Source organism: Indicator indicator, chromosome 33 (assembly GCF_027791375.1).
Source record: "Indicator indicator isolate 239-I01 chromosome 33, UM_Iind_1.1, whole genome shotgun sequence".
Taxonomy (NCBI): Eukaryota; Metazoa; Chordata; class Aves; order Piciformes; family Indicatoridae; genus Indicator; species Indicator indicator.
Genome location: NC_072042.1, coordinates 4,796,558 through 4,821,494, shown reverse-complemented (window position 1 = coordinate 4,821,494; position 24,937 = coordinate 4,796,558). Strand labels below are relative to the sequence as shown.

Here is a 24,937-nt window from a genome sequence, read left to right as displayed (position 1 = left end):
TGCCATAGGATGACCGCTGCTGGTCCCCTCTTACTGGCTGTGATATCTTCTGTCCTCTGGCTCACGCGGGGCTTCGACCCAGCTCCCAGCGCCTGCTCCGCTCTGGCCTCCGGCGTCCTCTACGGTTCCTTCTCCCTCAAGGACCTCTTCCCCACCATCTCCTCCGGCTGCTCCTGGACCCTGGAGAACCCCGACCCCACCAAGTACTCTCTCTACCTCCGCTTCAACCGGGAGGAGCAGGTCTGCACCCACTTCTCGCCCATGGTGCTGCCGCTCGACCACTACCTGGCCAACTACACCTGCGACCCCCGCAGCGAGGCTGCCAGCCCCTCCCCTGCCCGCCAGCGACCGGAGGAGGAGGAAGAGGAGGAGGAAGCCGAGCTGGAGCTGTGTGAAGGTGCCGGACCCTTCACCTTCCTCCACTTCGACAAGAACTTCGTGCAGCTTTGCTTGGCGGCGGAGCCCGAGGCTGCCCCCCGCCTGCTGGCCCCCCAAGCCCTGGAATTCCGTTTCGTGGAGGTGCTGCTGATCAACAACAACAACTCCAGCCAGTTCACCTGCAGCGTGCTGTGCCGCTGGTTGGAGGAGTGCCTGCAGGCTCCTGGTGCCCGGCGCTGTGGTTTCACCCACGCTGGCTGCAGCTGCCAAGTGGAGAGCCCCCCGGCCCCGCGCCGCAACGCCACCCGGCACGGTGCCCGCACGCCCGCCCCGCCGCCTGCCGACTGCTGCCCCCCCGACCTGCATTCCGCGAATGCCAACGACTTGGACCTGCCCGAGGTCCTGCACGGTGAGTGGCGCAGGGGGAGCCCCGGGGATAGACCCTCCCCCTGCTCTCTGGGTGCTTCCCGGGGGAGCTGTGCATGGAGGTAGTGCCATGGATGAATCCTGCCCATGCTTGCTCCCTGGAGAAGGAAGGTGTAAACTGAGTGTTGTGCACGGAACAGGGAGGCTGTGCAAGGGACGAATCCTGCCCATTCATGCTCTCCCAGGGCACAAGGGCAGAAACTGGGTGCTGTGCATGGAACTGGGAGGCCATGCAAAGGATGAATCCTGCCCGTGGGACAGAAGGGCACAGACTAGATACTGTGGATGGAGCTGGGAAGCCATACAAAGGGCAAATCCTTTGCACACTCCAGCTCTGGGCACACCTCCCCTGAGCAGTGCCCTTGCTGAGTGGAGCTGAGCTCAGGCTCTGTTAGCATCGCTCCAGCTGTGCCCGCCCCGGCTGTTTGCCACGGCTGCCCTGGCACAGCCCCCGTGGCCCTGAGGCCTCGCTCCCTGGCACAGGGCTGCTGCTGTGGGCAAGAGGCAGGAGCAGGAGCCTTGTCACTCTGCATTGGTGGAGACGTGGGAAACAATTTGCAGGTAAAATGACCCTTTCCTGTGGCAAATTACCCTTGACTGCTGCAGCCTGGGCACTTGGTATTCCAGGCAGGCTGGCACAGCACGGGCACGGCCGCGCTGCTAACCAGGCGGAATGGAGCCATTTGGTCTGTATGGGATCACAGGAACCTCGAGTGAAGGGAAAGCAGCCAGTGCTTGCCTGCACCCTGGGCACTGGGGTTGGGCTGCCCCTGGCTGGGAGATACCTCCCCAGGCAATCCAACTGCTAGAAGATACCTTCTGAGGCAATCCAACTGCCAGGAGATACCTTCTGAGGCAATCCAACTGCTAGGAGATACCTTCTGAGGCAATCCAACTGCCAGGAGATACCTTCTGAGGCAATCCAACTGCTAGAAGATACCTTCTGAGGCAATCCAACTGCTAGGAGATACCTTCTGAGGCAATCCAACTGCTAGGAGATACCTTCTGAGGCAATCCATCTGCTAGGAGATACCTTCTGAGGCAATCCAACTGCTAGGAGATACCTCCCTAGGCAAGCCCATGGCTAGGAGCCACCTCTCCAGGCAATTCCATGGCTAGGAGATACCTCCCCAAGCAGTCCCATGGGCAGGAGATACCTCCCCAAGCAGTTCCATGGGCAGGAGGTACCTCCCCAAGCAGTCCCATGGGTCAGAGGTTCCTCCCCAAGCAGTCCCGTGGCTAGGAGGTACCTCCCCAAGCAGTCCCATGGGTCAGAGGTTCCTCCCCAAGCAGTCCCATGGGCAGGAGATACCTCCCCAAGCAGTCCCATGGGCAGGAGGTACCTCCCCAAGCAGTCCCATGGGTCAGAGGTTCCTCCCCAAGCAGTCCCGTGGCTAGGAGGTACCTCCCCAAGCAGTCCCATGGGTCAGAGGTTCCTCCCTAAGCAGTCCCATGGGCAGGAGATACCTCCTCAGGCAGTCCCATGGCTAGGAGGTACCTCCTCAAGCAGTCCCATGGGTCAGAGATACCTCCCCAAGCAGTCCCATGGGTCAGAGGTACCTCCCCAAGCCATCCCTTCACCCATCAGGCATCTCTCTGTTGCCCAGCGGGGGGCTGCAGGGGTTTGTGGGCACATCTGGCCAGATGTTTGGGGTTTTTTCCCCCCATCTGCCAGGTCTGGGTGAGGAGCAATCCCCAACTGAGCTGCGTGAGAGGCTTTATCTGGCAGATTAGGTGGTGGTGATGGGCTGTGGGTGTCTGGATAATTTCATTGGGCTTTAGCATTTCTCTCAGGAGCTAAATGTCATTACGGGCAGATCCCCCGAGTAAATCCCCTGGTCTGTTACAGCTGCAGGGTTACAAATCTCCTCAGCCTGAGGGGAGCTGCTTGAGCTGATTTGATTTGATTTTATTATTTTAGGGTGGTTTTTTTTCCCCCTTCTCTCCCCCCCCCCCCCCCCCCCCCCCCCGCCTCCCCTTCCTTAATTGCAACTCCACATTGCTGATTAAGAGCTCAGTGCCAGGTTCAGGTCCTGTCCCCAAGGTCATAGAATCACAGAAGTTAGGGGTTGGAAGTGACCTCTAGAAGATCCTGGAGTCCAAACCCCCCACCCCCTGCCAGAGCAGGATCACCCAGGGCAGGTCACCCAGGAACACATCCAGATGGGTCTTGAAAGCCTCCAGAGAAAGGAGACTCCACAAGCTCTCTGGGCAGGGAGGCTGTAGGGGTTGACACTCATCCTGTGCTGGGGTTCCTGGGGGGCAGTGGGTGCTGTGGGTTGCAGGATGCTCTATCACCTTGCTTCTGGCACCTGGGGACATGGTTTAATGGCCATGGTGGTCTTAGTCTGATGGTTGTCCTCGATGATCTTAGATGATCTTAGAGATTGGAGGTTAGGTTTGGACTGGAGATTAGGAAGAAATTCTTGACAGTGAGGGTGGGGAGGCACTGGAACAGGTAGGCTGTGGATGTTCAGGGACAGGTTGGATGAGGTCTGGAGCAACCTGGGCTGGTGGGAGGTGTCCCTGCCCATAGCTGGGGGGCTGGAACTGGATGATCTTTAAGGTCCCTTCTGACCCAACCCATTCTATGAATTTTTTCTAGCCCAAACAACTCTGTGATGATTCTGGGGAGTGGGAGGGGGAGTTCTGCCATCCCCATGGCTGCTTTGGTGGGGGTCAGTGATGCCAAGCATGGCTCACAGGGAGGATGCCGGAGGGGTGAGGAGTGGGGGAGTGTCCCTACAGAGCTGGCACACTCGGGCACAACCAGCTGCAGCAAGCAGAGCACAAACTCCTGCTCCTTCCCCAAATTACATTTGACATTCAATTAAATCCTGGAAGCACCCAGGGGTTCCATGTTATTGCAGGGCTGGAGCCATGAGGGGAAGGTGCAGCCCCCACGCTGCCATCCCCCCAGCCTGGGCCATCGCCTGCGCCGTGCCATGGGGCTGGAGCACAGAGCTGCCTCCATGGCAACGAGGGCAGGCAGGGGGGGATCCTGGGCTCCCACCTGGCCTCCCCCCAGCACCCCTCGGGGTGGAGAATGGTGGCTTTCAGGGTGGCAGGCAGGGCTGGGGGGCTGAATGGTGCCTGTGAGCCGAGGCTTGGCGGGCACCCAGCGCTGATCTCAGCGGCTCTGCTCCGCCGCCGCAGCCACGCAGGGGCTGGCACCAGCCCAGCAGCTCCCCAGGGCCTCCCTGCTGCCACCCGTGACGGTGTCCCCGCTCCCTGCACTTGTCCCCACGGCTGGGGGTGGGGGGAGGGAGGACACACGTGGTCGGAGGTGCAGCCCCGGTGCAGTGTGGTGTGGAGTCCACACGGGTGGAAGGCACTGCTGGGAGTGTGGCTGGGGCTGGGGGCTTTGTGGGGTGACACTGGGGAGGCACTTCGGAGGGGGTAGACCTCTGCAGCTGTGGGGCTGAGCAGCTCCAGCTCTGGGGCTTGCTCTGGGCTACATTTGCCCTTGGTTTAGGAGATAACTCCTCAATACCAGGGCTAGGAGCCACCTCCCCAAGCAGTCCTATGGCTGAGAGATACCTCCCCAGGCAATCCCATGGCTGGATGATACCTCCCCAAGCAATCCCATGGCTGGATGATACCTCCCCAAGCAATCCCATGGCTAGGAGATACCTCCCCAAGCAATCCCATGGCTAGGAGATACCTCCCCAAGCAATCCCATGGCTAGAAGCCACCTCCCCAAGCAGTCCCGTGGGTAGGAGATACCTCCCCAAGCAATCCCATGGCTAGGAGATACCTCCCCAAGCAATCCCATGGCTAGAAGCCACCTCCCCAAGCAGTCCCGTGGGTAGGAGATACCTCCCCAAGCAGTCCCATGGGTAGGAGATACCTCCCCAGGAAATCCCATGGCTAGGAGATACCTCCCCAGGCAATCCCTTGGCTAGGAGATACCTCCCCAGGCAATCCCATGGCACTGCCATGGGCTACCTCTCCCCTTGCCCCAAACCCATCACCCTTCAACCCCCAGGGTGGTGGTGCTGGGGGAGAGCCATGGCTGCCAGCTTGCAGGGACACAGCTGGCCTTGGGGGACATCCTGAGCTTCCCAGTCTAGAGGTCCCTTCCATCCCAGTGCCTTCTATCATTCCCAGAAGATCCCTTCTGCCCTGGCAGCCCAGCTGCCCGCGTGGCATGTGGGGGTGCTGTGGGTGCCCCGGAGCAGGACCAGGCGTGGGTGCCAGTGCTGGGCATGGATGCCCCACGGTGACAGGTGTGGATTTAGTGCTCTCTGAAGGAAATTGAATTTGGTGCCTCTGTCGAACACAGCCCTGGAGAGCAGCCTCATAGATCCTCAGGATTTATGGCTTCCCCCAGGCGCTCGCCGGGCCATGTGTAATTCTGCCATGCTGCACATGCCAGGGAGGGTGACCCCAGGGGGATCTTGGTTCCATGGCTGGACAGACTCCCCCCCTACCAGGGCAGCCCCTTGGCAGCCCTGAGTCCCCCTGTACCCCTCCCCTGCTTAGGGAGAGGAGCTGAGGGTGATTGGTGGTGATCGTGAGGAGCCCAGGCAGGGCACATTGGGCAGAGGTTACGCTGGGTTGAAGGCACAAGGTGGCAAATTTGGATCTGGTTTGTGGCACCAAGTGCCAGTGCAGGCAGCAGTCCCTGCCCAGGGCTCGTGTCCCACCTCTGTGGGTTCCACAGGAGCTGCAGCGTGCCCAAAGCATGGCTGGGCACTCCCCTTCCAGTGCCAAGTGTCCCCATGTCACCTCTCCTCTCTTCCTTGGGGACGTCACTGTGCTTGGCTGGCACTGCCAGGGCAGCTCAGCACAGTGCCATTCCTGCTTACTGTCCTGGCTGGCACAGCACTGAGGTGTCCATGGTATTTTGGGGGAGCCACGTGCCCAGGGTGGCACTGGTGGTGCCCAGGGAGGAGCGTGGGAGGCCAGGGAAGGTGTGTGTGTGTGTGTCCCTGCTGTGCCCACAGCCACCCCTCCTGCCAGGCCCTCCACATGCCAGTTAATTTCACGCCAAGTGCTCTTGATGGATCTCTTGTTATTTTTGGTGAGCAGAGCTATAAATTTGTGCCACCTCACTGCAGCAAGCTGTTAAATGGGGCCAGGCAAGTACCTCTGCCCAGCACAGTGTGGCATGGGCACCCAGCCTCACCAGGGCCGTGACAGCCTGGGCTGTGCTCCAGCTGCAGCCCCTGAGATGGGGACTGGGGGAGCTGTGACGCCTTTTCAGGGCTCTGTGAGTGTTCTCAAGCCACCCTCAGCTGTCTCTAGCCTTTGGGGATGCCAGTGTGGGCATTCCTGTAGCCCTCCTGCAGTGGCCCTTGACCCCCAGTGGGCTCCCCAGTTCGAGAGGGACAGGGATCTACTCGAGAGAGTCCAACGGAGAGCTATGAGGATGAGGAAGGGACTGGAGCACTGCCTGGTGAGGGGAGGCTGAGAGCCCAGGGGTTTTGTAGTCTAGAGAAGACTGAGAGGGCATTTAATAAATGTTTATAAATATCTGAGGGCTGAGTGTCAGGAGGGAGGGGACAACCTCTGCTCACTTGCACCCTGGGATAGGACAAGGAGTAATGGGTGGAAATTCCAGCACAGGAGGTTCCACCTCAACATGAGGAGGAACTTCTGCACTGTGAGGGTCACAGAGCACTGGAGCAGGCTGCCCAGAGAGGTTGTGGAGTCTCCTTCTCTGAAGACCTTCAAGACCCATCTGAAGGTGTTCCTGTGTGACCTGTGCTGGGTTCTGTGGTCCTGCTCTGGCAGGGGGCTTGGACTCGATGATCTTTGAAGGTTCCTTCCAACCCCTAACACCTGTGATCCTATGAACTCCACCCCGTTCCCATTCCCAGTCTAACCAGGGCCCTTCTCTCTTCTAGGCAATGGGGTGGAGGAGAACCAGAAGGTGAAAATGCAGTGGCCACGCTCTGCAGATGAGCCAGGGGTCTACATGGCTCAGACAGGTACCAGCACTGCCTTGGCATGGGGACAGGCACAGCAGACTGGTGGCACTGGGACTGAGGAACCTGCCTTTGGGCAGGGGTGATGGAGACAGAGCGATTCCCTTTTTCTTCCTGCCCGTGGCCCGACTTTAATTTGCTCCATTTATATATTTTCTCCTTTACACCTTCCTCTGAGGGTTGTAAAGCGAAAAAAAGAGAAAAAAAAATCCATTAATTGTTTCATTCAAATGTATTTATTTGGCAAATCCATCTGGGTAATTTGAGCTGCTGCTCCCCCCTTCCTCCCCCCTCCTCCTCCTCCCCACCACCCCTGATTTATGGTCAGAGGGCTCAGAGGCGAGCGGGAGATGGATGAGTCCCAGCGCTGGGAGAGGAGCTCTGCTCCCTGTGCCTGGCATTCAGATCTCCTCCTGGGGACTCATGGAGGGTCCTGCCCCACTGGGAGCTGCTAGGCAGAGCATGAGGTGACCCCAGAAGTGACTGATCCAGCCCTGGGGTCCCTGTGTGCTGTGGAGCAGCCCATGGGGTGTTCTCGGTGAGAAGCTTGCTCCAGAGTCTGTGTCCTGCCTGACTCCAGGACAAATCATCCTCTTTGGAGCTCTCCTTTTGTGTGTTCCTGTTTAATTTAAACTGATGGCCTCTTCTGCTGGCCTGTCCAATAGCTTCAGAGACATCATCAAGCTTAATAAGAGCTGGGTTGTTGTAAATGTCAATGCTGGGCCCGGGTGGGGAGAGGGAGCTGTGCTGGGCTGCCCGCGCTGCCCGTGCTGCCCACGCTGCCCACACCACCCGGGCTGGATGCCATCCCTGTGCCGGGTGTGATCCTGCACCCTGATCCCTTCTCCATGTCCTGGGGCTGGAGAGCAGCATGGGGTCCTTCACCCTGTTTATGTCCTCAGTGTCATCTGAGTGTCACCACAGCACCTTGCCCTCATCTCTCCACCCCTGGGTGCTGCCCAGCTGCTTTCCCATCCCTCTGCAGGGTCTCCACTCATGGAAGCTTCTCCATCCCACCCTGGACTGGATGCTATCCCTGTGCCAGGTGTGATCCTGCACCCCAACCCCTTCTCCATGCGCTGGGCAGCGCAGCAGGGAGTCCTTCCCCCCACTTAACACCCTCAGTGTCACCTCATTGTCACCGCAGCTCCTTGTCCTCACCTCCGCACTCCCAGGCGCTGCCTGGCCGCTTTGGGGAGGGGTCTCCGCTCACGGGACCTTCCCTGTCCCACTCATGCCGGGCAGTCGCCACCTCTCAGGGTCCGTATCTCTCGCAGGGGACCCGGCAGCAGAGGAGTGGTCGCAGTGGAGCGTCTGCTCCCTGACGTGCGGTCAGGGCTCGCAGGTGCGGACTCGCTCCTGCGTCTCCTCGCCCTACGGGACGCTGTGCAGCGGACTGCTCCGGGAGACACGGACCTGCAACAACACCGCCACCTGCCCAGGTACGGGGGCACAGCGGGACAGCAGCGGGGCTGGCTGCCAGCCGAGCAGCTGGCGGGGGATGGGGACAGTGGGGATCTGTGTGACTGGGGGTTCTCTGTCGTGGAAGAAAGCGTTGTCCATCCTGCGTTGGGCTGCTCTGAGCCTTCTCGGCATCCCTCCCTCACAGATCCATAGGATGGTTTGGTTTGGAAGGGACCTTAAAGATCACCCAGTTCCAAGCCCCCTGCCACGGGCAGGGACACCTCCCACCAGCCCAGGTTGCTCATCCACATCTAACCTGGCCTTGAACACCTCTGAGTGCCTCCAGGGAAGGGGCATCCACAACTTCCCTGGGCAGCCTGTTCCAGTGTCTCACCACCCTCATCTCACCTTTCTGGCTGTGCCAACTCCCTGGGGAGCTTCAAGCTTTGGGTTGATCAACCTGGAGAAGAGAAGGCTCCAAGGAGGCTGATAAAAAAGCTGGGGACAGACTTTTGAGCAGGGCCTGTTGTGGCAGGACAAGGGGTAATGGTTTGAACTACAAGAGGGAGATTCATACTGGAGAGAAGGGAGAAATGTTTGACACTGAGTGGTAAGATCCTGGCCCAGGTTGCCCAGAGAGGTTGGACATGCCCCATCCCCAGAACCATTCCAGGCCAGGTAGTCTGGGGTTCTGAGCAACCTACTCTAGTTTCAGATGTCCCTGCTGAGTGCAGGAGGGTTGGACTGGCTGAGTTTGAAAGGTCCCTTCCTACCCAAACTGGTCTGGGATTCTGTGAAACCAGGGGAGACATCTGGAATGGGTGTCCCAGTGCCCATCACTGTGCTGCTGGGGGCTTTGCCTTGGGAGCAGCTCATCTCCATCCTCCCTCCCAGCAAACTCAGGGTGCCTCCAAGTGTGTCTCCAAGGTTTTGCACTGGGGAAAAAGTGAGGGCTGGAACCTGTACTGGGGACTTGGGGCTGGGCAGCTGCCTGGTCTGGTGTCATGGTGTAGGGTCCCTGTGGGGTCCCTTCATGCAGGGCAGGAGGGGACTAAGCTGCTCCGTGCTTCGAGGCAGGTCACAGGCTGGAGTGGGCAGGCAGGATGCTGGGGGTGGTCTCTGGGTCATGCACTGAGTTGTTTGTCCTTGCTGGTGTCTGTTCATCTCCTCTGGGACACTGGGGATCAGTGGAGGGGCTTTGGAGTGCTGCAGAGGCAGCTGGGTGCTGTGTCTAAGCCTGGGATGTTCTGGGGAGGTTTGCACCCCCAAAACTTGTTTGTGCTCACTGTACCAGGGACTCCAGGGGCACGGCAGGTCACGGAGGAGCATCCTTTAGGATGCTTGTGTGCCCCACAGGTGCCTGTTGTCTTCTTGTGCGAGCTGAGCTACTGTGGGTGTGATGTGGGTGAGGGATGGCCGTGCCCAGGGTGTTGGCATGGGCTGGGGTGAGCTGGGCTGTGCGTGGGCATGCGCCGCTGGTACCGGGACCCCAACGGAGAGGCTGGAGCAGGCCAGGGAGCAGCAGCAGCACCAGCTCTTGGAGTTCATGCCCAGGTGCTGTGCTGGGACAGGCAGTGCTGGTGAGACACGAAGGGGGAGCCAGGGACCGTGCCCGGCTCTGCCATGGTGCCCCAGAGACACGAGAGGTCTGTGATAACCAGGACCCCTCAGTGCCAGGAGGAGGAGGATGAGGCTGGGGCCCCGCGGGGCCGGGAGGTGCAGCGATGGGTGCTGTGCTGTGTTGCAGCTCACGGCGCGTGGGAGGAGTGGTCCCCGTGGAGCCTGTGCTCGGTGACCTGCGGGCGAGGGGCCAGGACCAGGACGCGGCGGTGCGTGGCCCCGCGGCGCGGAGGGAAAGCCTGCGAGGGCCCCGAGCTGCAGGTCAAGCCCTGCAATATCGCGAGCTGCCCGGGTCAGTACTTCCCTCTCCCCTGCTCCTCCTTCTCCTTGGCAATGCCAGGAGATGGCGCTGGCCGAGAGCCAGAACCACGCTCCTGGCGTGGGGCTGTGGCGCTCTGAGGGATGGGTGGCACCGCCATGGGGACCAGGGCCAGCCCGTGGGTGCTGTGACGTGGGGTGCATCCTCCTGTCCCTGCTGGAAACCCAGATCAGCTCTGGGTTTCTCTGGAAACCAGTCAGCTCCGTTGGCCTTGTTGGGAGACCTGAGCCATTGCCATGGGCAAGGGTGACCAACCTGGGGACCAGAGAGGAGCCAGCTCCTTCCCTCCCCATCTCCTGGGGCTGATTGTCCCCAGTGAGCACAGCGCTGGTGCCAGGGTGGCACAGGAACATCGTGGGACACTGGGGAGTTGGTGAAGGGCTTCACTACAGGGTCTGTCTGTGCATGGGTGGCAGCACCTTGCCATCCCTTCCTCCTGTGTGCCAGGGGTGGTTGTGGCAATGGTTGTGTCGGGGCTGGCATACCCATGGGGAGAGGCTGGCAGCAGTCTAGGAGCAACAGGGACATAAGACCCCCCTGTGAGCAGCTCCAGCAGGGCCATGCCACCCATGGCAGCCCCATGGAGATGCTACTGGAGCTCACAGCAGCTCCTTCCCCTCCTGCCCTGGCTGAGGTTTGGTGGGGAGCAATGCTGGATCTGCAGGGTTTGGTGGAGAATGATGCCAGGGCTACTGGTTTTGGCATGGAGTGATATCAGGTTTGCTAGGCTTGGTGAGGGCAGTGCCAAGGCTCCTGGGTTTGGCAGGGATTGATACCAGGCTGCTGGTTTTGATGGAGGGCAGTGCCAGGGCTGCTGGTTTTGGTGGAGAGTGGTGCCAGGGCTGATGGGTTTGGCAGAGATTGATTCCAGGTCTGCTGGCTTTGGCAGAGATTGATGCCAGGCCTGCTGGCTGTGGTGGAAAGCGATGCCAGGTCTGCTGGCTTTGGTGGAAAGCGATGCCAGGCCTGCTGGCTGTGGTGGAAAGCGATGCCAGGTCTGCTGGCTTTGATGGGAAGCGATGCCAGGCCTGCTGGCTTTGGTGGGAAGTGATGCCAGGTCTGCTGGGTTTGGCGGGAAGTGATGCCAGGTCTGCTGGCTTTGGCAGGGGTTGATACCAAATCTGCTGGTGTCCCAGGGCTGTGCCCCTGCCACAGGGCAGGATGTTGCAGTGCAGCCAGGCTGTAGGACCATCCACTCAGGTGACAGTAGTGGTGACAGTCCCCTTTGTCCAGGGCAGGACTTGATGCCATCTGTTGAGGCTGGCACGGCAGGAGTCGGCAGATCCCTAGGGCTGGACCCGTTGCAAGGAGCTGTTGCCGCGCGGCCGAGGGGCCGCCGGTCGGTGCGGGGCTGACTCCCCTCTCGCTTGTCCCCGCAGTGGAAGGGCAGTGGCTGGAGTGGGGCCCCTGGAGCCGCTGCTCCGTCACCTGCGCCAACGGCACCCAGCAGCGGACGCGCAAGTGCAGCGTCTCAGCCCAGGGCTGGGCCGAGTGCCGCGGGGCTCACGCCGACGCCCGGGACTGCTCCAACCCTTCCTGTGCCAGTAAGGCCCCGCGCGATGGGTTTGGGAGGGGGAAAAGGGGGAGGTGAAGGGAAAGCGGGGAGGCCACAAGTGCTGCTGGCACGACACGTCGGTGTGTGGCACGTTGGCACCCGGCCCAGACGTATAGCCGCTGCGGTGTCACCCCCCGTGACACCCAGGGTGCTGACAGCCCCGTCCGCTGCGGGTTACCGGGGGAGCAGGAGCCACCCGGGGTGGTGCCAGGCATCAGCAGCCACCCAGCTTGGGTTGGTTGCTCCTGCCGGGGACGTTGCAGTTGGAGGAGCCAGGGATTTGTCCTGTGCCCTCATCCCTGTGCCCTCAGCCTGGTGACCTCGTCCCTGTGTTACACCGAAGGGACCTGGTGGCTGCAGGTCCCAGCGTGCTTCGGGTGTGTGATCTCTTGGGTGTGTGATCTCTTCTGTGTGCACAAGGGGCAGCTTGTGGGGCTGGGGCTGGTGCTGGGGCTGTGGGCACACCGGGCACGGGGGTAGTCAGGCCAAAGGATGGACCCCATCCTCAACCTGTCCTTCAACATCATCCTCATCCCGTCCTTCAACCCTGTCCTCGTCTTCTCCTTCTACCCCATGGCGCTGGTTACAGACGTGGAGGGAGGTGGTGGCTGTGCCATGGCTGCCACAGCAGCTATGCACCCAGGGGTGCGCTTGGGCTGCCGGTGGGCAGTGGCCAGGTGGCTGCCCGGGGGGCACTGGTCTCGTCTGAGTGAGATTTCAATCGTTGCTTCGTGGATTCCATACCCCTTGGGGCTTGCGATGTGCGACCTGGGGAGCAACCCATCCCTGCCCCACTGGCTGCGGCTCACCGTGCCAAGATGGGCATCCCACGGTGTCCCTATCCCCACAGCAGACAGCAAGTGGGGTCCCTGGAACCACTGGAGCCTCTGCTCCAAGACCTGTGACACCGGCTGGCAGCGGCGCTTCCGCATGTGCGAGGGCACTGGCATGCAGGGCTACCCCTGCGAGGGCACCGGGGAGGAGGTGAAGACCTGCAACGAGAAGAAGTGCCCAGGTAGGAGGGCACCCCCACACCCTCTGGTGCCCATTACCCTGCAATTCAGGCTGTGTCTCATCCCCCTCTTCTCACCCCCCCTCCCCCTCCAGCCTACCACGAGATGTGCAAGGATGAGTACGTCATGCTGATGACCTGGAAGAAGACAGCCGCTGGGGAGATCATCTACAACAAATGTCCCCCCAATGCCACGGGTGAGGGGCATGGAGCGAGCACCCCCAAATCCCACCATGCCCTGGAGCAGGGCAGGAGGTTGTGGTGGGCACTGGGGTGCTGGGAGATGGTTCTCGTGCCAGCATTGAACTGGATTCTCTGGCACAGGGCAGGAGGTTGTGGTGGGCACTGGGGTGCTGGGAGATGGTTCTCATGCCAGCATTGAACTGGATTCTCTGGCACAGGGCAGGAGGTTGTGGTGGGCACTGGGGTGCTGGCAGGTGGTCCTCGTGCCAGCATTGAACTGGATTCTCTGGCACAGGGTCTGCCAGCCGCCGGTGCCTGCTGAGCCCCCATGGAGTTGCCTACTGGGGTGTGCCCAGTTTTGCCCGCTGCATCTCCCACGAGTACCGATACTTGCATCTCTCAGTAGGTGCCCGCTCTGGCGTGGACCCCTCCCCCTGCCCTCCCCTCCTCCATTTCTGGGGGTCTGTCCCATCCCCGGGCAGGGAAAACCAGCAGCTGCCCCACTTTGCCAGCTGGCTACCATATAGGGAAACTGGGGAAGAGCTCCCTGGGCAGGGATGGGAAAGGAGACCCCATCCTGGAGATGGGGTGAGGGACACCTTGGTCTGAGCTCTGCTCCTGTGTCCTCGGGAAATAGCTGGGATGGGAAGGACCCCCCTGGGACCTCCTTCTCCCACTGCTTCCCTAAAGACCTCCCCCAGACTCCCATGTCCCTAATTAATACAATTAGCTTTGCGCTGTCCCCACTGCCCTGCTTCTGGGACATGGTGAAGGGGCTGGGGCCACAGAGCGGTGCTGGGGAGGGGGTGCTGGTGGCTGAGCGACACTGTTGTCCCCACCTAGTCCAAGGTGAAGGAGCTGGGGCCACGGAGCGGTGCTGGGGAGGGGTGCTGGTGGCTGAGTGACACTGTTGTCCCCACCCTGTCCAAGCTGCGGGAGCACCTGGCCAAAGGGCAGCGGCTGCTGGCGGGCGAGGGCATGTCACAGGTGGTGAGAAGCCTCCTGGAGCTCATGGCCCGCAAGACCTACTACAGCGGGGACCTGCTCTTCTCGGTGGAGATCCTGCGCAACGTCACCGACACCTTCAAGAGGGCCACCTACACCCCGTCCTCCGAGGACGTGCAGGTAGCGGGCGGGGGACTGGGGGACGGCGAGGGACACTTCCGGGGGAGGTGGCGGCGGTGGTCGGTCCCCCGGAGCCCAGCCCCCGCTGAGCCCTGTCCCCGCAGCGCTTCTTCCAGGTGGTGAGCTACATGGTGGACGCGGAGAACCGGGACAAGTGGGAGGATGCCCAACAGGTGAGTGGCACAGGGCGTGAGCCCTGGCTGGGTTGGGGGGCGGCCGGGGTGTCCCCAGCCGTGGGGACGCATCCCGACAGCTGCGGAGCTGCTCCCTCTCCTGCAGGTCTCGCCGGGCTCTGTGCACTTGATGAAGGTGGTGGAGGACTTCATCCATCTGGTGGGGAATGCGCTGAAGGCCTTCCAGAGCTCCCTCATCGTCACCGACAACCTGGGTGAGCGGCGGGGTGGGCACGGGGCTGTGGCACCGGCTGTGGACCGGCCGGTGATGCCCGCTCTGCCCTGGCAGTGATCAGCATCCAGAGGGAGCCTGTCTCCGCCGTCTCCAGCGACATCAACTTCCCCATGAAGGGGCGGCGGGGCATGAAGGACTGGGCCAGGAGCTCCGAGGACAAACTCTTCATCCCCAGGGAGGTGCTGAGCCTCGCCTCGGCCGGTGAGGCTGGGCTGGGCACAGCTGGGAGTGGGAACTTGTGTGTGTGTGCACATCTGGGAGTGGGAACGTGTGTGTGCACATCTGGCCTCCGGCCAGCCCAGGTGTATGCCCGCCCGCGTGTGCCATACCTGTGCCAGGGGTGGGGTCCCTGTGCCCTCACGGATGTTTGGGACCAGCCTGTGGGCTCTGCCCCCCACGCTGGCTCACTGCCCTGCTGTCCCTCCCCCTGTCCCCGCAGAGGCAGAGGACTCCTCCCACTTCGTCATCGGGGCCGTGCTGTACCGCACGCTGGGGCTGATCCTGCCCCCGCCCAGGTGAGTGGGGCTGCCCTCTGCCCCCCCATGCCAGCTGCCCGGCCCTCTGACCAGCTGCCGACCCTCCCTGCAGGCATCCCCTGGCTGTCACCTCCAAGGTGCTGATGGTGACGGTGCGCCCCCCGACCAAGCCTGCCGAGCCCCTCGTCCTGGTGGAGCTCTCCCACATCATCAACGTGAGCAGCCCCCTCTTGTGCCACCCCTTTGTCGCTATCACTGTCACCATGCCACCTTTCGGTCCCATCTGGGTGCCACTGGCCCCTTTGCCCACATTATCCACATGAGTGTTCCCCTCTTGTCCCCCCACCATGTCAGTGTGTCACCATGCCTCCTCTTGGTGCCATGTGGCTCCTGCTGACCGCTTTGCCCACAGGCACTGGGAGCTGAGCAAGGGCCAGCAGCTCCCAGCTGGTGCCTACTGGTGGGGGCACACCAGTGCTGGGGTAACTGGGCAGGTCCCCGTGGCCCAGATACCCTCCTGGGGGTGGGAACAGGGCAGGGGGTGACACACTAACCTTGTCCCTCTGTCCACAGGGCACCTCCCACCCGCAGTGTGTCACCTGGGACTACTCCAGGACGTGAGTGGGGGACAAGGGGACAGGCACAGCCTGGCAGTGCCCTCACTGGGCAGTACTGGGCAATGGGGCTGTCCCAGTGCCCCTGTGGGGCGTTGGGATGCCAGTGGGAGGGATGAGGAGCAGGGCTGGTCCCTTCCCATGGGTGAAGGAGGCCTCTGACCGCGGGAGAATCACGGTGCCACGGGGTCAATGTGGCTCCTCTGTGTGAGGTGGGCACGGTGCTGCCAGCCTGCCAGATGTGATTTGTGCCATGCCCAGTGCTCTGGCAGGAGCCAGGGTAAAGTAGGGCACGGAGGGAGAGGAGTGGCACTGCTGGCACCCCCCCCCACACACACCCCTGCAGCCCAGGTGCCCATGGGTGCTCTGCACCTCAAGGTCACTGGTTGCAGTCCAGGGGTTGTGATGAGTGTGGCAGGTCTCAGCCTAGCCCCAGGGGAGCTGCATCCTCAGCTGTCCCTCAGAGCCAGGTCCCAGCTTCCCTGCCTTGCTGGGAGTGGTGGTTTGTCCCCAGTCCCATGGCTGGTGTCACCACCGGGCACTCCCTCTCTGGTCCTTCCTGGGGGGGTCCCCATGGCAGGAGGATGCCACCCACTGCCAGGCAGGTCTGGCTTTGGGGTAGCTCTGGAAGCCATGGCTCTTGCAGGGGCAGGGTGGGGGACATGGATGCCAGAGGGGATGTGTGTGCCAGGGAGCTTCTGGGACTGCTGCCACCTGCTTCAGCGCTGTCTCAGCTCCACCCCGCACTCCTCCTCCTGTGCCTGGGCCCCTCCCTCTGTGCTTTGCCCCCCCCAAACGTAGGTGATTAAAAATGTTTTGCTTCATTCTCGGAGGGGATCAGCACTGGGGCAGGTGGCAGGAACTGGGGCAGGGCTGGTTTCACCCCCAGCAAGGGCTCAGGGGATTAACCTGGCACTGCTCACATCCTTCCTCCCCAGCATCTGCCTCCCCACACAGGGGCCAGCAAGGGGTTAACTGGGGAGGGGCTGGAAGGGGCTGCCCCTGGGTTTGATCATTTCAAATTGCTCTCCCTCGCACTGGTCCCATTAATCAGGGATGCTGGCTTGGGAAACTGGGACACGGAGAGCTGCCAAACCCTGGAGACCCTCCCAGCTCACACCAAATGCCAGTGCCGCCAGCTCGCCACCTTCGCCGTCCTCGCCCAGCTGCCCAGAGACCTGGTAGGGGACAGGGGCAAGCCTGCTGGGGACATGGGTCATGGATGGCAGGGAGGTGATCCCTGGGGATGTGGGGCCTGGCCGAGGTGGGGGTCCTGGGGGAGGGTGGGGATGGGCAGGGATTGCACTGACTGTGGGCAACTCGACAGGGTGGGGTGGGCACTGGAGGGGGCTGAGGGTGGTGTCTCTCAGCACCCAAGGAACTCCCTGGCACCCTGAGGGTGATCTTGGGTGGGCAGGGTTGCTGTGGTTGATAGGGGTTGATGCAGGACATTGCTGTGTGTAAGGAGGGGAGGGGGCAGCCCAGGCTTCCCCCACCCCATTGCTATTCTGCCTGTGTCCCCCGTTGGCATGGAGATGGGCGCGGGTCCCCAGGAAGGCGCTTTGGCTGCACCACTGCTGTCACTGACCCCCTCCTGTGCCCAGGGGGTCCCCAGCTGGGAGGAAGGGTGGAGGGGCCCATTGTGGGGGCTGGCAGGGAGCAGTGATGGAGGGCCAGGCTCAGCCACTCCCCCTTGTCCCCTCCCAGGCCATGGACCCCTCGGGCACCCCCTCGGTGCCGCTGATGATCGGCTGTGCCGTCTCCTGCATGGCTCTGCTGACCCTCCTGGTGATCTACGCTGCCTTCTGGAGGTGACCCGGGGACAGCTGGGGACCTGGGGGGCACCCGGGGTGTGGCACCGTGTGGGGAGGGGGCAGCAAAGGAGGGCATAGTGCGGGCAAAGCTCAGTGTCAATGTGATTAAATGCATCGTGGTGGGAAGAGACTGACTGGTGGGAAAAATGCCCAGGCTGCCTGGCACTGTCCCTGGCCCAGGAGCATGCAGGGGGACACGGAAGAGGGATGTGGGACAGGCTGGCAGCTCGACCCCACTCTGCTCCTGCCCACAGGTTCATCAAGTCAGAGCGCTCCATCATCCTCCTCAACTTCTGCTTCTCCATCCTGGCCTCCAACATCCTCATCCTGGTGGGTCAGTCCCAGATGCTCAGCAAGGTGGGTGCCAGCAGCATGCCACCCTCACAGGGTGGGCACAGGGGCTGTGGCAAGGTCCAAGCCCTCTCTTCCCAGCCAGTTGCCTGGTCCCTGCTGCCTTGCAGCAGCAGATTGGGTTCGGATTAAGTCGCTCTGGGGATTAAATCTTTGTGCCGGTGGCTCAGACACAAACCTTGCCCAGGCGTGGGAGTTTCACCGCCACGGTGCCAGCTGGGTGCCATCCTGCCTCCTGGTGACATACCCCTGTCCCTGCAGGGTGTGTGCACCATGACAGCTGCCTTCCTCCACTTCTTCTTCCTCTCGTCCTTCTGCTGGGTGCTGACAGAGGCCTGGCAGTCCTACCTGGCAGTGATCGGCAGGATCCGGACACGCCTGGTCAGGAAGAGATTCCTGTGCTTGGGATGGGGTAAGAGCCTGGCATGGCTGGTCCTGGGGTGGGCTTGGAGGGGTGGGACCCTCTTCTCCCAAGTAACAAGTGACAGGACAAGAGATTGCACCAGGAGAGGTTCAGGTTGGACATTAGAAGAAACTTCTTGGCTGGAAGGGTTCTCGAAGCCTGGCACAGGCTGCCCAGGGAAGTGGCTGAATGCCCATCCCTGGAGGGGTTTCAAGGAGGCAGAGATGTGGTGCTGAGGGCCACAGTTTAGCACCAGGCTTGGGAGAGTTAGAGAATGGTTTTGCTCAGTGATCTTAAAGATTTTTTCCAGCCACAACCATTCTGTGATCCTATGATTCTACCCTGTGCCCCTTCCTGGCACCCCCTAGAAGGGGAAACTGAGGCACAGTGGAGCTGACTTCAATCTGGCATCACCCTCTGACCAGCCAGACTGGAATGGCTTCATCCCTGCCGTCCAGCCATGGGGGTTGGCACAGAGGTGATGCTGGCAGGGGGACAGTGATGCCACCACCCTGCACCTCCAGCCTTGTCTCCCCTCTCCAGGGTTGCCAGCCCTCGTGGTCGCAGTCTCCGTCGGCTTCACGCGGACCAAAGGCTACGGGACGGCCAGCTAGTACGTGGGGATGGGGGTGGGGCACAGGGCTGGGCATGGGGACCACTCTGGGTTGGCAGCAGGGCCTGGGGACAGGGCATGCCCTTTCTCCATTGGCCCTTGACACACCATGGTCCCCTGCAGCTGCTGGCTCTCACTGGAGGGCGGTTTGCTCTACGCCTTCGTGGGACCCGCTGCTGTCATCGTGCTGGTGAGCTGACCCCGAGCCTCGGAGCCCCCCCAGAATCCACCCTGGTGGGTGGCAGCTCCTGCCAGTCCTGGCTCATGGAGGGCTCTGTGCCCAGCCCTGACGCCGGCCCCGCTCTCGCCCAAGGTGAACATGCTGGTTGGCATCATCGTGTTCAACAAGCTCATGTCCCGCGATGGCATTTCAGATAAGTCCAAAAAGCAACGAGCTGGGTAAGTGCCCTGTGCCCTGTGGGGCTGTCCCTGGGGCTGGCACGGAGCACTCTGCCCTGCTGCAGGGCGTGGCAGGGGTTCTCCCCTGGGAGCGGGCTGAGGAACGGGGCAGACCCCAGCTCATCAGTGGGCACAAGGGCCAAGCCTTGGGCAACCACAGCCCCTTGGTGGAGGGCTGGGCGAAGGGGTGGGGACCAGTTACCCCCACACCTTCCCCTGGGGAAGGGAGAAACCACACACTGTGGACCCCTCCCTGCCCGCCCCGTGCCCACTGCTAGAGGAGGGGGCTGAGCCCTGCCCACCCCATCCCGCTGCCATTTGGCTCATCATTAACAACTGCTGCCCCCCCCGACTAACCCTGCTCTTTCTTTCTCTTTTCCTTCTCCCATCTGCTTCTTGCCTGTGTCTGTCCGTCCATCCTTCCACCCATCCTTCCATCCATCCCTCCATCCCTCCATCCATCCCTCCATCCCTCCATCCACCCCTCCATCCCGCCATCCATCTATCTATCTATCCATCCCTCCCTCCATCTGTCTGATCCCCCCCCTGCCTTTTCATCCCCCCCCCTGCATCCCACTGCCTTGCTCCCCCTCGCCCGCATCCCCGCGTGGCCCGGTCCTGGCCGCGGGGCACCTGGGGGGGTTGTTGGGGTGCTTAGCTCCAAGCCCCCTCCCTGTGGCAACCTGCTGCTGAAATGCACCAAGTGCGGCGTGGTGTCCAGCGCGGCCATGACCTCCGCCACCGCCAGCAGTGCCATGTTAGTGCCCGCTGCGCCCCCCCGCCCCGAGCACAGCCTTGGAACCCATGGGGATGGGGAGGGTGGGCTCTGGGCGTTGCCCGGGGGAAGGGGAACAACAGGTTTTGGGTTGGGGGTCTCGAGGGTGAAGGCTGTGTGCTCAGGGTGGGGTGCGTGTCCCCCACCATGGCCATCATGTCTGCATGGCACAGCTTCCTGCAGGTCACTTCATCTCCGGGGTCGGGGCGTTGAGGGGGCTCAGTTCCTCTTTCTTGGGGTGGGGAGGGGTGCTTGGGAGAGGGAAGGGCATGAGGAGCACTGTGCTGAGGGGCAAGAGCCAATCTTGGCTGTGGGGGTGCCCCCAGAATCCTCTTCCTGGCACCTGAGCGCCCTGGCTGGGCTGGGCTGGGCTATGACCACTGACTGAGGTCCCTGCTCCCAGGGGTTTAGTTACAATGGAAGCAGCTCCAAAATTCACCATTAAAAAAAGAAAGAAATCCCTTTTCTGCTCTTCCTGTGGCTGTGGGAGAGTGACAGTGGCCCTGTGTCAGTCCCCTCCCCCAGCACCCTCTCTGCCTGTGTGGGGGACAGGGACACACGTGGCTGTACCCTGCCTGGGCCACCTTGACAATGCCAATGGCTCAGACTAGGAGAACCTCACCCTAAGGCAGGCAGTGCCCTGAGCACCCAGCCAGTGCCAGCTTGGGGACACAGAGGAAGAGGGGAGGGACATCAAGGGTCCTGGCTTGGGTCTCTGTGCCAGCCTGTGTGCCAGTCAGCTGTGGCATCGCTTGTGGGGTGAGGGGCGATGGTTGGGGGAGGGGCTGCCACTGGCAACCCTGGTACCACGGACTGACCCCGGCCCCTCTCTCCCTGCCCCAGGGCATCGCTGTGGAGCTCCTGCGTGGTCCTGCCCCTGCTGGCGCTGACCTGGATGTCGGCCGTGCTCGCCATGACCGACCGGCGCTCCATCCTCTTCCAGGTCCTCTTCGCCGTCTTCAACTCCGTCCAGGGCTTCGTCATCATCACCGTCCACGGCTTCCTGCGCCGAGAGGTGGGGTGGCCCCAGAGGGGTGCCGGGGTGGGAGGACATCCCCTGGCCTGGCTGCAGGGGGGGATAATGTGACCAGCTCTGTCCCCACAGGTCCAGGACGTGGTGAAGTGTCAGATGGGGGGGTGCAGGAGCGAGGAGAATGAGAACTCGCCCGACTCCTGCAAGAACGGCCAGGTGCAGATCCTGGTGAGTGCGGCAGCGCCGGCATGGGCACCGCGGGGCAGGGCTGGGGCACCGCGGGGCTGGGGCACCGCCGGGCAGGGCTGGGGCACCGCAGGGCTGGGGCACCGCGGGGCAGGGCTGGGGCAGGGTGGCCCTGGTACATCCCGCTGCTCCCCGTGCTGGCCAAGGTGCATTCATTTCCCCCTCTCTCTCTCTCTCCCCTCTCTTTCTCTCCTCTTTCTCTCTCTCTCTCTTTCTTTCTTCCCCCTCTTTCTGTGTTTTTATAGACAGATTTTGAAAAGGACGTTGACCTGGCGTGTCAGACAGGTGAGGGCTCCCCTGCTCCCTGCGCTGGGGACAGGGATGTCACCGTGCCGCACCGGGGAGGCACAGCCCTGCCACCGTGTGGGGGATCAGTGTGGACCTCCCGCAGGACCCCCAGGGCCAGCTCTGACCTCTCTCCCTGCCCCACAGTGCTGTTCAAGGAGGTGAACACCTGCAACCCTGCCACCATCACGGGCACCTTGTCCCGCATCTCCCTGGATGGGGATGAAGACCCCAAGCTCAACACCACCTCAGAAGGTGGCCTGGGTTTCTCCAGTCTGCCAGGGAACATCCCTCCTTCCAGCATCCTGGTCCAGGTGCCCAAGATGACCCCCAACGTGGTGGCAGGTTTGGGCGAGCTGGGCGAGCCACCGGCACAGCCGCTGGGCATGGAGGCTCCAGGTCCTGTCTACCTGTGCACGGAAAGCAGCCTGAGGCCCCTGGAGTACGGCTGGGTCCGGGCCCCCGAGCCCCCCCGGGAGAGTGACTACATGATGCTGCCTCGCCGCACCAGCAGCCTCAAGCCCTTCCCCAGGGAAGAAGCCACCCTGGCTCCCAGCACCGAGGAGGGGATGCCCAGCGGGCCGGGGCGCCCCGCTGCTGAGGGAGATGCCTACCCTGGCTTCGTGGCCATGGATCATGTCAATGTCAACCTGAGCCAGCCCTATGCCACCATGAAGGCTCCCTATGGCCTGCAGTTCAAGCAGCACCCCACGGTGAGGCAGATCCTGGCCTCGGAGCTGTCGGAGCGCAGCCGCACCATGCCCCGCACGGTGCCCGGCTCTGCCATGAAAGTGGGGTCCCTGGAGGTGAGTGGGAGCCTGTGCCAGTGACAGGGGACAGGGAAATGCACTTGTGGAGTTGGGTGGGCATGCAGGGGCATGTGTGCATGTGCAGGGTTGCATGAGGTGCCCAGTGTCCCACTCTTTGCTCAAGGGCATGCTTGACCCCAGTAGCGCAGCTGGGCACCCTGTGTCTCCAGCTGGGCACCCTGTGTCTCCAGCTGGGCACCCTGTGTCCCCAGCTGGGCTCTGCCCCCTGCAAGTAGCACAGCCTGGGGCTGGCATGAGCTTCACCCTCCCTGCTGCCCCTGCTCCCTGCTGCATCCTGGACCTCCAAAGACCTTTCCCTTTTCTTCTCCATCTCCTCCCCCTGCTCTGGTCCCTGCCTGTCCCCTGCCAGAGGAAGAGGTTGCGATACTCTGACCTGGACTTTGAGGTAAGTCCTGCCACGGCAGCAGGTATCACCAGTGCCCATCATGGGGTTGGGTGCCAACTGGTGACTGAACCACCTCGTCCCCAGCTCCCTTCAGCTCCCTGTCAGCACAGCAGTGACTGAGCTGGGATTAAAACTTCAGCACCGAGTGGGCGCTGGTTCTGCTGCTCCCCCGCACCCTTTTCCCCCAAGTCCGGGGGTGCCCTGGGAAGGCAGGGGGCAAGAGGGGGGATGGGGACGGGGTGTGTGCCAGGGGGTGCAGAGCCATACTGGATGCCAGCGGCCATGGGCTCCGCTCTCATCCCGCAGAAGGTGATGCACACACGGAAGCGTCACTCCGAGCTCTACCACGAGCTCAACCAGAAGTTCCACACGCTGGACCGGTACCGGGCCCCGGCTGCCGGCTCCTCCAAGGTGAGGTCTTGGTTGGGGGTGTCCCATCCTGCTCTGTTCTGTTCCTCTATGATCCTTCACCTCCCCTTGCATGGACTAGGAGGGCATCCCAGGAAGGAATGGGGGGAAGACCCCAGATGCCTGAGGTGATGCTGGGGCTCAGTGCTGGGTTATTTTCCCTCTGCAGCGAGAAAAGCGGTGGAGCGTCTCGTCGGGTGGTGGGGAGAAGAGCACGGCCAATGTAAGTGTCCCAGGGGCTGGTCTAGCCCGAGCTGTTCAGCCTGGAGAAGAGAAGGCTCTGGGGGAGACCTTACAGCTGCATTTTAGTATCTGAAGGACACCTACAGGAAGGCTGGGGAGGGACTGTTCAGAAGGACTTGTGGTGATAGGGCAAGAGGCAATGGTTTGAAAGCAGAGCAGGGGAGATTTAGGTTGGGCATCAGGAGGAAGTTCTGCACAATGAGGGTGGTGAGACACTGGAACAGGTAGCCCAGGGGTGAGGTTCCTGGAGAAAGTCAAGGTCAGACTTGATGTGAGGGACTTTTTAGGGTGTCAGGCAATGATAGGAGTAGGGGGGATGGGAAAAATTAGAAATGGATAGATTAAGATTGGATGTTAGGAAGAAGTTTTTTACCATGAGGGTAGTGAGACACTGGAACAGGTTGCCCAGGGAGATGGTAGAAGCCTCATCCCTGGAGGTTTTAAAGGCCAGGACGGATGTGGCTAGAAGCAACCTGATGTAATGTGAGGTGTTCCTGCCTCACAGGGGGCAGGGGGCTTGGAACTGGATGATCCTTGAGGTCCCCTCCAACCCTAACAATTCTATGATTCTATGTGGTCCTGGGCAGCCTGATCTAGTTGGAGGTGTCCCTGCTGACTGCAGGGGGGTTGGACAAAATGACCTTTGAGGGTCCCTTCCAACCTGATGCCATCTGTCAATCTGTGACCTTGCTGTGTTCTAGGTTGTCTCCATTGCGCCTTGTCCTATTGCAGGACACCACTGAAAAGATCCTGGTCCCTTCCTCTCGACAGCCACCCTTCAGATATTTACAAATATTGATCAGATCCCCTCTCAGTCTTCTCCAGGATAAAATGGAAGAGGGCAGATTGAGACTAGAGATTAGGAAGAAATACTTGACAGTGAGGGTGGGGAGACACTGGAACAGGTTGCCCAGGGAGGTTGTGGATGTCCCCTCCCTGGGGGTGTTCAAGGCCAGGCTGGATGAGGCTCTGAGCAACCTGGACTCGTGGGAGGTGTCCCTGCCCATGGCAGGGGGGTTGGAACTGAATGACCTTTAAGATCCCTTCCAACCCAACCCATTCTATGGCTCTATGAATCCTGGATGGGTGGAGATGTGTGGGCTGGTTCCCAGTGGGTGTCACCAAGCAGCCCAGCCTCAGCTGCCTCTCTCCTGGCAGGACATGGCCAACGCTGAGGAGCAGCAGCAGCAGCAGAAGGCTCCGGCCGCACCACCAAAGCCGTGGAGTACGTTCAAGGCTATGACGCTGGGCTCCCTCCCCAGTGCCCACCGGGACCGTCTGGAGCTGCGCTGTGCAGACTGGGAGAGCCCTTGCACCGGTCTGGATGCGGCCGACGGCGACTTCCAGACGGAGGTGTGAGCCCCGCGCCCGCCGCCTTCGCCCCGCCGCAGGGCGAAGCCTCCGCGCTGGGTCTGCTCCACCCTCATCCTCTCGGTGGCCGGGCTGGGAGCAGCGGGGGAGGGGTCCCTACCTGGCCAGACAGAGCCATCCCCCACGGGGATGGTCCACGCTCCCCACCCCGCGCGGTTTCTCCTCCCTGGCACCCTCCGGATGCGGGTGTGGAGGGGACACGTGCAACCCCCCCGCCACACGCACACCCTCCTCATCCTCACCCCCACTTCCCCCCACCCCACCGATCACGCCTGCACCCCCCTCGCCCGGGGGCAGGACCGGCCATGGAGGCCACCAGATTTTCTTTCTTTTCTACCGGGATGTTTCTTCACGCCGTGCACCGTGTGCACGCGAGCGGCTGCCCCCC

General features: G+C 61.9%; 1 protein-coding gene across 1 annotated transcript; it reads left to right on the top strand.

The window, feature by feature from the left end:
• Window positions 1-24,537, top strand: ADGRB2 (adhesion G protein-coupled receptor B2). The gene is made up of 31 exons (XM_054395489.1): window positions 1-787; window positions 6,657-6,740; window positions 8,015-8,179; window positions 9,889-10,053; window positions 11,460-11,624; window positions 12,486-12,650; window positions 12,743-12,844; window positions 13,126-13,232; window positions 13,761-13,955; window positions 14,060-14,128; window positions 14,235-14,343; window positions 14,418-14,564; window positions 14,803-14,878; window positions 14,952-15,054; window positions 15,413-15,456; window positions 16,508-16,634; window positions 17,161-17,264; window positions 17,522-17,624; window positions 17,880-18,030; window positions 18,565-18,634; window positions 18,758-18,824; window positions 18,948-19,033; window positions 19,692-19,790; window positions 20,652-20,823; window positions 20,914-21,009; window positions 21,273-21,312; window positions 21,460-22,118; window positions 22,492-22,527; window positions 22,834-22,938; window positions 23,105-23,158; window positions 24,337-24,537. The coding sequence occupies exons 1-31, from the start codon at window positions 10-12 to the stop codon at window positions 24,535-24,537; spliced, it is 4,644 nt and encodes a 1,547-aa protein (XP_054251464.1). The 5' UTR covers window positions 1-9.
• Window positions 24,538-24,937: the final 400 nt, after the last annotated feature.